This window comes from Anthonomus grandis, chromosome 11, assembly GCF_022605725.1.
Source record: "Anthonomus grandis grandis chromosome 11, icAntGran1.3, whole genome shotgun sequence".
Taxonomy (NCBI): Eukaryota; Metazoa; Arthropoda; class Insecta; order Coleoptera; family Curculionidae; genus Anthonomus; species Anthonomus grandis.
The window spans coordinates 22,750,945-22,763,725 of NC_065556.1; the positions used below are offsets into that span (position 1 = coordinate 22,750,945).

The window sequence follows — 12,781 nt, forward strand, 5'->3', positions numbered from 1 at the left end:
TAATCAGTTATTGAACGGACGTTTCCACTGTTATGATTTTAAGTCAAAATATTATTATAAAACTGGCCACGAAAAGCAATTTCCCAGCAAAAAGTCCGCTTTTAAGAATAAAATGACACGGGGCCATAACAAATGACCCGGGCGGGTAGGTGCACTTTACGCTTTTTCATCTTCGTTCATTTTTTGACGGAAAGCCCGGCCAGAATTCTTAAGGCACTTTGTTAGGTGCCATTTTCGGCAAAAACAAACTTTAGACGCACCATTAAACCCATTTTCGGCATCGTAAATCACCGTCGGCCAAAGTCAAGGGGACGACACATTTAAATATAAAACTCGCCCCCTCTCTCTCTGTCACTCTCTGTATCATCGTGTAAAGATTTTTTTTTCATTCACGCTCACGTCGGTCATCGAAAATGCAAATATTAAATATTGACACAAAAAGTTTCCGTTTTTTATTACGTCGCGGTCGAGGCTTAAATTAGCCTTTTCAATTTTTGAATATACGTGGACAAGAGAAGGCTTTTATCGGTTAATTAAAGAATGACGTGATGTATATTTAAATACAACTCGTTCTGTCTCTCTCGCACTCTGTAGTTGCATAAGTAATATTTCAGTTTTGACACTCAATGAATAATGAGAAAATAAATGCCATCACTATCTATCATCTCTTCCTAATTAAATAATAAATATATTTCTAAAATCAATTCTATTGTAGTTATGCATCCTTTTTTTCTATATTGAAATAGACCTTTTACTATCTCTCTCGTACTAGGTTTATAGGTGACATTTCAGTTTTAAGACTCAATGCAAATTGAGACAATAAATTTAACATAATAATATCGTCACTATCTATCATCTCTTTCTCATAAAATTTTAATATATTTAAAAAAATTATTCTATTAGTGCTATGCATCGTTCTTTTCTTATTTTCACTTGCTGCCAATGGTCGAGTGGTCGTGTATATGAAAATAAACCTGGTTCTATCTCTCTTACACTCTCTTTTTGTAAAGGAGTTATTTCATTTTTAATACTCAATACAAAATGAGATACATTTAATTGAAAATAAACTTGGTTCTATCTCTTTTGCACTCTCTACTTGCATAAAAGAGATTTCAGTCTTAAGAATGTATGCAAAATGAGATAATAAATTCAATGTAATAATGCCGTCCCTATCTATCATATTATCTGCATTCTATCATCTCATTTTAATAAATAAATTAATTTATTTAAAGAATTAATTCTATTGGTGTTATACATCGTTCTTTTCTTATTCTCACCTGCTGCCAATGATAGTGTATATGAAAATAAACCTGGTTTTATCTCTCTTACACTCTCTTCTTGCATAGGAGTTATTTCAGCTATAAGACTCAATACAAAATGAGATGATCAATTTAATTTAATAATGCCATCACTATTTATCATTTTATCTAGATTCTACTATCTCTTTCTAATAAAATAATTAATATATTTGAAAAATCAATTTCATTGGTGCTCTGCATCCTTCTTTCTTTATTTTCACTTCTATTAAAGGTAGTGTTTATGAAAATAAACCTCATTCTATCTCTCTACTTGTAAATCGTAATAATAATACAATTCAAAAATCACTATTATTGCAGCTTTGTATTATTTTTTTACTCACTGCCAAAGATTCTATCTCACTTTATTTAGCTAAAGTTGTAACTGAAGGTTCTTTTTTTTACCAAAGTAAATATTGATTTTTTGCTTTCAGTTACCTTTCTTTTTATCTCTTTTCAATATTTTCCAACCATGTAATTTCCAGGATACCTGCTCCTTGCTACGTCTACGATATGCTACGAGATCCTAAAAAGCTCTCATATAACCAGTTTTCCATTGAATTAAATTCTGGAACACATTTCTATTTTATTTTCTTATTAATTGATACCTACTTCCAGGCATTTCTGAGCTAATGCAAAACAAACTCCAAGTTGCAATCCTATTCTAGAGATAGAGTTCTGCTATTTTTCCGACCTACTCAGTTAACTAAAAATTTCACTTGCCTTAAAGTTCTATCTAAAAGCAAGTTCTGGATAGATCTTATAGATCTATATGCCCTTCACAATTCCGCTATTCCTTTAGTGTCTTATCATCCAGACTCATAACTTACTCTAATCCAGAAAAGTCCAGAATGAACTATCTTGGTCCAATGTTTTAACTTATTGGAAAATTTTCTTATTAGAACTAAAAAAAAAAATCTACTCGTAAATTATTGCCAAATTTAGGCTAGAAAATCTTGAATTCTAAAAAGGATCTTAGCATCCAATCATTGTCTTAAATTCCTATAATTTTCATTAAAAGCAGAACAAACTTACTTAATGACTTCTTTCTAGTTTTCTTGCTGTTATCAACATTGTCAAATACCTGAAATTTTTATGAATAATTAAAGATGTTTGCACAAAACAAACTCAAGTAGATCCTTTAAAAGTTTATTCACTTATTGAAAAAATCATAAATTTTTTTACAGGAGTACCTAAAATTCTTAAGAACAATTAAAGATGTTTCCTTTAAATGCTAGTAAATCGTTCAAATGTTTCTTCACCTATTATTGAGAAAATTGGATGAAAAATAGAGATAAAACTAGACTACAAATTATTTAATAGTGTAATTTAACTTGTTTAATTTAATTAATGTAAAAAAAATGCAAACTGAATATTACCTGATAAAGCTTGAGTCAATAGCGGAGTGTTATTGTTCGGTGTTAGTTGTCCATTGGTTAAGTCAACTGAAAACAGAGATAAACATTATTTAACATATGACAGTGAAATCCTTTAAATACAAATTTTACATTATGTATTCGTGTGAAACTGTAAAATGTGGTTACTGAACGAGATTTGACATGATCGAGTCGTTTAATGTTAAAACAAAAAACTGGGTTGAAGATGATTTGCCTAATCAATAAAACTTATATACTCAATTTCAACGTTGCAGCTGAAGAGACAAATAATACAGCTAAACTAGTTCTATTTCTAAGTAATTTAACACCAAGGAGCAGTGACGAAAAGTCTTCTTGTATGTAATACTTACATTAGAATACCAAGGTGATTGCTTACTTAAAAATCATTTAAATTACTTCTATAAGGGGTAAAAAACACATTTTTAATACTAAAAAAAATGCTGTTAGTAAAATTAGTTACTACATAGCTCTATGTTGCTATAAAAACATGTAATTCTCAACACTAGTCTAAAACTAAGAATTTTAGACTGTGGTAGAGTTTGTGTAAAATTTTATTGCTTAGAAACCATTTTCAACTTAGTTGTAGTTAACATGTGTGAAAAATATAGTGGATTAACTTTCTGTTTGAATTATTAACTTAAATATCTCGAATAAGCATTAGTTCTGAGCTTGTACCTTTTCTTTAATTATTTCTGAGTCACCTAGAGTTAGTTCTGATTAATATTATTTAGTTCGATCCAGAAGGTCTTTTAGCTTAACCTATGATTAGGAGATGATGAAAAAAATACCAGTAAGAAGTTATGTCAAATATTCCAGATATGAATCTATTTGTAAAAGAAACTATTGAATATTTAGAACTGAACGCTTGAAGGTCCGCTTTTTTACTACTAATTGATGTTTCTGTATTCAGGTGTAAGAAGATGTGAAGTGACCGTTAAATATTGTGATAATGATGTAAGGGATGCTGCATTATATACTGATACTGATAGGGGATATGCTTGCTAAGTAGTTATTACAGATAAAATGATCACATGTTCAATTTCACTATTAAAAAACCACCGAATTTCAATTTTTTAACTGATATATTAGGTCATAACTTAAGAAACATTGAAGATATTTTCATGATTTTTTTACATTATTATAAAGGAATTTATTCTTAAAAGCGTTTTAGTCTAAGAAAGGGATTTTTCTTTTGAATAACTTGATATATAAACGATTTCTGTACCTCAAAAATTCACCAAGTTAGAGGAAATTTTTTCTACCAAGGTCTTGAAAAAATTTGAGTTTGTATTTTAAGGTTTTAATTCTTGAGTGGACATTTTTGATTATAACTCGGAAACCACCCATGATATTTAAATGATTCTTTGACCTTAATATAAAGAGATTCCTAAGGATGGATTTGAGGGTGGAAACATCGTTCTGGGCTAAACATTTAAGTTATTATAAGAAATTTGGTTATCGCATGTTTTTTTCCTAATTTTTTAAGTAAATTTCCAGTATCCTTAGAGATATTACCCCTATAAGTAATTGGAATATTTTTCAAAGAATTTTAATTCAAAAAATGATACTTCTTTTCTAATAATTTTCCGGTAAAACCGTTTTTGTACCTTAAAAACTCAACAAGTTAGAGCCAATTTAGTCCACCAAGGTCCAAGATCACCAAATTTGAGGTTTTTAGAACTGCATTGCAATTACATGATTTTAATTCTTTAGCTGAGATTTTAGAGCCTAACTCAGGAACCACTAAAGAGATTGTCATGATCCTTTCACACTAATATAAATCCCTAAGGAAAAGTTTGAGGTTGTAAACGTTATTCTGGGTTAAACATTTGAGTAGTCACAGAACTACTGGTTCGGGCATGTTTTTTTGCTAAATTTCACTGATTTTAAGAATATGATCTCAAATAATTAAAAAATTCTTAAAAGGCAAGAAAGGGATTTTTTTTTAAATAATTTGATATACGAACGATTTTGTGCCTCAAAAACTCACCAAGTAAAAGGAAATTTTGTCCAGCAAGGTCCAAGACCCACCAAATTTGGGGTTTTTAGAACTACGTTTTAATTTAACGTTTTAATTTTTGCGTGGACATTTTTGATCATAACTCGGAAACCACTCACGATATTTTCATAATTGACACTTATATAAAGAGATTCTTAGGGATAGATTCGGGGGTAGAAACGTCATTCTGGGTACAAAATTTGAGTAGTTACAAGAATTTTGGTTATGACATATTTTTTGCTAAATTTCCACTACCCTTAAGAAATTCTTTAACTGGTATTTTAGGTCATAACTTTTGAAGAAACGATTGAAGATATTTTCGTGATTTTTTCACATTAATATAAGGGCATTCCTGAAGATAGATTTTAGAACAGAGACGTTATTCTGTATTAAAAATTGAGATATTAAGTTTTAGTTAGCAGCATAAAATTTTCTCTCAATTTTATTAGGAACATCTTGAATAAAGTATAAATTTACTGAGTCAGATTTAGCCGGTATGGTAATTTTCTATACTAGAAGTAATTGATCTTTATTGTTCTTGGGTTTTGGGATATAGGGTTTGTAGATGAAGTACAAATATTACTGTAATAACTGATGCGAAAGATGCAGTCGATAGTGATTTTCTTGGGTCTTTCAAATATTTTTTTTCCTAAGGATTTTTTACAAAAAAATGAAAAAAAAATTTCCTTATTTAATACTTAAATTTCAACTAAGGAAAATCAGGATTTTTGAGGTGTGAAAATCGAACGAATTTGCCATTTTTCTGCAATAAATGATCGATATAATGATTGGATAAAGTTTATTTAAAAATTATCAATATCTGAAGGGTTTAAGAGTAAGACTCTGTTAATACTATATTTAGAATAAAATGTAGAAAACAATTTAAAAAATAGCAACAAAGGGGGTTAAAAAGTAGAAAAAATTGAACATTTTTTAAAAAATGAGTTAAATAATTATGAAATGGCTAATTTTCACAAGCCAATAATCAACATACAAAGACTGTTTCAAGATTAAAAAATATGGAGAACATAAACAGTTTATTATACAATATTAGATAATTTGAAATCCTGAAGGATATGCTCTAGTTAATACTGTATCCAGGGACAAATGCAGAAAAAGTGGCGAAACATGGGTAAAAAATAGGCAAATTATAGTCCGATTTGCTTTAAGATTCAGGAGACTGGTACGTGTAAATAGGGTGAGTAATTTGCATCAAAATCTTATCAACTATCAATCATAGAGAATATAAGATAATTCTTGAAAAAATAATTAATAATTTAGAAACCACAAGGGCATATTCATTTTTATTTAATTTCTTTTATTTTTAAAATACTGACTACTCAGTTATCATCATAAATCATGCATCGCCTTAATGGACCACTCTGGAATAATAATATTTTATATTTCAATTACTATGAATATTTTATTCTTGACCTAAAACCGTGCCATTTTTCCTGAGTATAACTAATTCAGAAATACAAAAAGATACAAATAAATGTCTAACTGACATATTAAATAAATTTTTACAACTACTATAATCCACACATGTTTAAAATCCGTTTAATTTTTTTTTGGCTCAAAAATCAAAATTATTCATGTCAAATCCATAAGGTCAAAATCGATAGGCGCAGTAGATTTTCCGCCCCGAAATCAAAGCGAGAAGTAATAAAATGTGGGACAAAAAGTAAAGGACACGAAGTCGATATTTTATATACGGACGTTTGATAGATGAGTACCTTTCACGAAAAAAAAATATGTTACGCAGAGTTATGACGGTTTTTGTGCTTTTCTATAGCAACAATTTATCATTGGGGAATTTAATATAGGTGAGCCAAAAAGATATTTCTTTTGCAAAGAGAGTTATGGACTCAATAAGTGTTTGGGTATCACCAGTAAGCGCCTATTGATTGACCCGATTGTTTTTAGTGTTCGTGTTTAGTGTATGTGTGTAGAATTACTTCTTCTATAAACTAAATAGCTTCGTAAAAATCAGTATTTTCTACCAGACGTCTCTAATTATAAAAATTGTAAAAATTTGCTCATAGTACATTAATCCTCTTCAAAAAAAAATCCGGAAAATTGATCAATGAATTATTATAAATATAAAAATAGGAGAAAGTGATACTGGACAGCTAAAAGTTTCACTAATATAAGTGAAAAAATTTCCTGTATTGCCATATTTAGGATTGATAATCTTTAAGTTTTTGCTGCAATAATAAAATTAAATTCTTGGTAAAATTCCAAGACATTTTTATAAGTCACATACTGTAATTTAGTCTAAGAGTTTTTGAGATATAAGCAGTTAAAGGTCACCTCTTTTCTTGCCTTTTAGAGGCCATAAAGCTAAAATTATGTTCAAAAGTTATTCTCGAAAATTGTGTCATATAAAAGGGGGTTTATTTGCAAATAGAAGTAGAAATTCCATGAATGTTATTGATTTAAAAGTGAAAAATTACACTTTATTTTTTTTTTAAATTTAGATGTCGCTGACTTTAGTATACAACTCAGAAAATATTTTTAAAAGATCACTTTTAAAAGTACATAGTAAAATGAAAAAAGCTTGTGCTCTAGATATAAAGGAAAATTAAAAATATAAGAAAAGATGCGCCATTGTCATAAGAGTTATGCCTGGTAACGGCCAAAAATTTGTCGTTATCTTATTGATCAATAAGTTATTAGGTATGCTGATGACACAGGTCTTCTAATCTTCTTTTTTTCAATTATCTTACAAAAAATAAAAAAAGTCTATTCCAGGCAGGAACAAAAAAAATCTGTAATGATTTTTAATAAATTTTACTTTTAATTTTGTACCTCAATAATATTTTAATTTTATTCAAAAAATTACAACAATAGCAGCAAACCTATTTTTATTCTTTAATCATTTAAAAAGTACACAAAGGTCTATTGTTTATTATTCAATTTTAAACAATATGATATATTTCAGGCATGAATTAACAAAAAGAATTCTCATTTTTTCCTTTAATATCTCGACAATTACACACATATTATCTTAGCATTAAATTCCTATTTTTTTTAATTAACTATTAATTTTTTTTTTTAAACGTGTTTAATATTATGTAAATATATTAGTTTAAGAAATATAATTTGAAATTCTAAAAATATTTAAAAAAAATTATTTTAAAAATGCAATGATTATGGATCATTATGGACAAATTGTGTAAATCGATGAATGAAAAGTTGCCCTGGACGTTTTCCCTATTTTCGAATAAAAGAAAACACCTAAAATTAATGTTCTTTAAATCGCAAAATGGCAAATGCATTTTTGTTTACAGCATAATTATGATACCACTTTTAATTAGAATATGTTAAAATTATTCTAAGAAGTGTTCCAGGAATAAAAAGTTAATAAAACAACCCAAGCAACCAGTTATTACAGTACCAGTTATTTTTGTACACTGCATATACATTTATCTGCAGAAAATATATATTCAATATTTAATTTACTAAAACTGTTTATTTAGATTTAATATAATTATATAACTAAATATTTAGTATTAAAACAGCGTTATTAAATCGAATAATATGGACGAAAAACAGTGATTTTACAGAAGAACTTTATTAATTATTTGAAGTGTATTAATCGATTTTAAAAACTAGATATGTAAATCCCGTGTCAATTTTTTTAAATGCCGAAATTTTATTCATTTTATAAACAGAATAGTGTATGATATACGTATATGTACCAAAACCAAAAATGTATTAAAAACTCGTTGAATAAATATATATTTAACGATAATAATATACGATGTGTTGCTTGGGAAATCAACTTTCTTACTTTCTTTGAAAATCTTAATAATTAAAAGGGGACTGAATTATATATTCCAGAAAGGATCAAAAAATTTAATGCATTTTCCAATTTTAGAAAAATAATTTATTCCGACCAGAAATAAAAACTTAATAAATATTTCAAAATTATTCTTAATAACTTCTAATTTTGTAGAAATATCTTAACGAATAAAATATTGTTTTTATGGGTTATTTTAGAAAAAAGTATATTATTTCAAAAATTTGTGTAAATCTTTTTTTTTATATTTTACCAATTAAAAATAGATTGTAAATATTTTATAAGTATCACAATTTTATATATTTCTTATATTTAAATTTCTTTTATTAAATTTAATTAGTTCTTTAGTTCTTTAGTATCTTAGTTCTTTAATATTTTAATAATCAATGAATATTCTAAAAATATCCAAAAAAAAAGAAAAATTCTAAAGTTATGGATCAATATGGAAAACTTACACATTTTTGAATATTTTAACAAAACACTTAAAATGCATGTTCTTTTAATAATAAAATGGCAAATACATGTTTTCTTATAGAATATTAATTAGACTTTTTTTAATCAGAATATTCCTAGAAGAATCTTAAGGATTATTTCAGACCAAATCGTTAAAGCTTTCTTGTTGTAATTAATGTTATACTTAAATTCCTTAATTATATTAATATATTTTTAAATTTTAAGGCTTTATCTGCTTTAATAATTGATAAAAACTATTATTATTGACTGAAATACCAGATTTTTAATAATCAAAAATGTTTGATCGAACTTAGATCATATTTCAAATAAATTAAAGGCATATTTTGTCAATAAAACATCTGAATAAAGAAGTAATAAATATTGTAAGAAAACTTTATGCATTAGTAGAACATTTCCTAAAATGTTATTTTTCTTATTCACTTTTTCAGAGTTATTCTTCGAAAATCCTTAAAACGAAATAAAACATGTGACTTACTTGTGACTTTCTTGAGATTTTTCGCAAATACATTGGATCGGAAGTTTCCGCATTTCATTTCCAGATTTTTTTTAATAATATTCCTTTACCACTCGACCAATTATTTTGAGCAAATTTAAATAATTTTTACCCTTAGTAGTCTGGACTAATTGAAAATAAAAATTAACGCAACGACTAGACTATACACACTCTGGTAACCATTGTATAAACTTCTAAAACTCTCTATGTCAGCTGAATTACATTTTAAAATAATTAGTATTTTTCTACTGGTTCTAGTAAACTCTAAATGTTCTACTCACTATGTTGGCTAATCTAGTTCCTGTTACATGTTATTCTCATTATTATTCACTAATACAGTAAATGTATTGGCAAGATTAATTATATTTATATAGAAAGTCCAATACATTTACTACTAACAAAATAATCAGTTTTTAAACTCTACCTGCCACTACACTCCTCACATTTTAGTTAAAAAAATCAACTACTCGTTATTCTACGTCTATTTGTTAAAAAAACACTGACTGTCTATTGGCAAATTAGGATCACATGACTAGGATTAATCACGTCATTAAAATTAGTGGATTACTCGCCCCTCAATGTCGGTACCACAGTCCAAAATGGCGGCTTCTTCGTGACGTCACAGACTGTTTCAAGAACGTTTTAGTAATACCTATACTAACTACTAGAAAGAGGTTGTTTTTTTAAGGGGATGAGGGATTGCATTGTCAAGATTGGTATTTTATAATGCGGAAAGTAACTAATTCCTTGCCATACCATTCTTACGGTGGCAGTTTTGCACCCGTATTAAAGCTCTAAGGTTGATAGACGAGCAATGAAAACTTTGTAAATTGTATAAAAGTATCTTTGCAGGAAGTTCATACAAAAACTAAGGAAATAATTGAAAAGTTTTAAATGGAAATGTAAAAGGAAATGAGAAGTACCGTTGTTTAAATTCGTAATTTATTTGCAGATTGTATGCCCCAATTTTAAATTTGAATTAAGACAGTTGTGAGCAGAAATAATTAATTTCGTGTTTCCTTGAAAATTGTTTTAAAACAGAATTTTGCGGTAATAATTTCAATGTAGAAACTTATAGAAGAATCCATAGATTAAGGGTCAACAAGATTTAGGAGAGTTGTTTTATAACATCTTGGATTCCTACTAGAAAAACCCTAATCGTTTCAATGAGTTTTAAAATTATTAATTTAAAATCGTTTAAAAGAGATGCCAATAATATGGAAATTAAAGAAAGGGGTTCTTTTTTTGTAATTTAAGAAGACATTTTTGAAAATTTTAAATTTTGAGGTGAAAAATTGGGTTTAAAGATGCAGTCAATTTTTTTTGTCAAAAAACATGATAGCCAACAATTTTTTTTTTGGGTTTTTCACCTAAAATCCAAGTAAATGGCAGAATATTTGTCAATAGTTGTTAAAAAAAGATGTCAGACATCAGCCTTTTATAGGAAAAAAAGAGAAAACACACTTTCCACTGTCTATCAAAAGACATTTTTAGTTATACAGGGCTGTACGCACATAAATAATTTCAATAAAATTATTTCTAAATGTCTAACCAAAACTGGATTTATCAATATATTTTTTGTCATTTTAATTAATTTTAAAATTTTATTTAATTTAAGCTTTCAATTTTTAGGGCAAATTTAACTTTATATGAAAAACTAGTATGAAACGCGATTTAAGAATACCTAAGATCTTATAACATAGCGATCATATAAGAATCCATCGAAAACAACATGAATATGGAGGAAAAAATCGGACTGGATCGGTATCTAAGCATTCTGCTAATGCCTCGGCACCCATAAAAGATTGCCAATATGAACATTTGTATGATCAAAAAGTAAAACAAAATATAATTTTTTTATTTTTTAGTTGTAGAGGATCTGAAAATAAGCAAGTTTGCGCAATAAACCCCTATCCGAAATTCATTAGATTTTGTAGGTGATAAAATTTTAAGAAAAATAATTTATTTTTCACGATTAATTTGACACCCCTGTAAATACTTTTTTTTAAATTATTAGGTAGTTTTTATACCCTATTAGTGTAGTACTATATTTCAATATATAATTTCCTTTTTTATTTTATAGTGGCGTCCATGTGAGCTAGAATCTAATGAACTATTAAGAAAAATAGGGCGCCACTATTTTTTTTCAAATTAAAAAAAAATTTAAATCCTCATCTAATTTAGAGGGAATTTCATCTCTTAGCTTTGTTTTCTTCGATGTATAGTTTTCGTATAAAAAAATAAATAACAGTTTGCGAAATTTATTTGTCGCTAACATTTAAATTTCTAGTTTTATCCGTTTGATAATATATAAGATATTTATATTACAAGTAAAAAAAATTACTTTTAATGTGGAATTCAATACCATAAACTAAATTTTCATTGTTAATGTTAAAAATACAAATTTTTTCTTAAAATTTCATCACCCTGTATCTCAAAATCTAATGGTTTTTTGCGCAAACTTGTATATTTTGAAGCCCTCTACAACACCTCCAAGTTTGTCCTACTAAATATGAAACAACTTGTATACACTGACCATTGTCCTTTTTTTCATTAATATTTGACTACAATTTAATGGTAGTTCACCCTATGTTTTAAGAAGCAAAAATCAGATTCAACCGTTATTTAAGCATTATTGAACATGGAACTCATAAAAGATCGCTGATATGAAGCTTTGTATGATAGAAAGAACATTTGGCAGAAGAAATTACAAAAGATATAAATCAGCTGTATCATGACCGCCATAAAGATTTTTTTTTTAATTTTTAATTTTCGTTATATTTAATTTAATATAAGTTCAATAAGTCTTAAATACAATAATTTACTTGAGGTATAATGGATTTTTTTTGTTCCCAGGAGCTTAAAGTAAGCGTTTAATCTATTGATCTTTGAGCTCGTTTCTTCCTGTTATTATCCTACCTAACTTAAATATAAATATTAAAAATAATGATAAAACCTACTTATTTAATAAAAATATAGATAGTTTGAGAATTTAATATAATAAAATAATTTAATATAATATTCAATTAATCATCAAATTATAAAAAAAGTATTGTAACTATTTTAGAATTAAGAACAAATTTCAAACAAAATGCAGACGAGAAATTAAAAAAGATAAGTATATTTTTTCATATTTTTAATTTAATTTAATTGAATTTTATTTACCTTGATAACGATAGTAGATAAGTAGATAGTCAAAATTAAAAAAAAAGCTAATATTCTTCATTCATTTAAGTTCATATTTCTTTTTAATACTTAAGTAAATTATTTTCTTCTTTTTTTTAATATTTGAGCGTATGAGATAGTATTTTCCAAATT

At 27.1% G+C, this 12,781-nt stretch overlaps 1 protein-coding gene across 5 annotated transcripts in view; it reads right to left on the reverse strand.

Annotated features, from left to right (window-relative positions):
* LOC126742520 (RNA-binding protein Musashi homolog Rbp6) overlaps positions 1–12,781 on the reverse strand; it is a 660,776-nt gene that overhangs the window by 23,304 nt on the left and 624,691 nt on the right. For all 5 annotated transcript variants that reach the window (XM_050449167.1, XM_050449168.1, XM_050449169.1 and 2 more), the window contains one exon: positions 2,675–2,740. In XM_050449167.1, the coding sequence (XP_050305124.1) occupies positions 2,675–2,740 (66 nt within the window). The remainder of the gene's footprint in view (positions 1–2,674; positions 2,741–12,781) is intronic.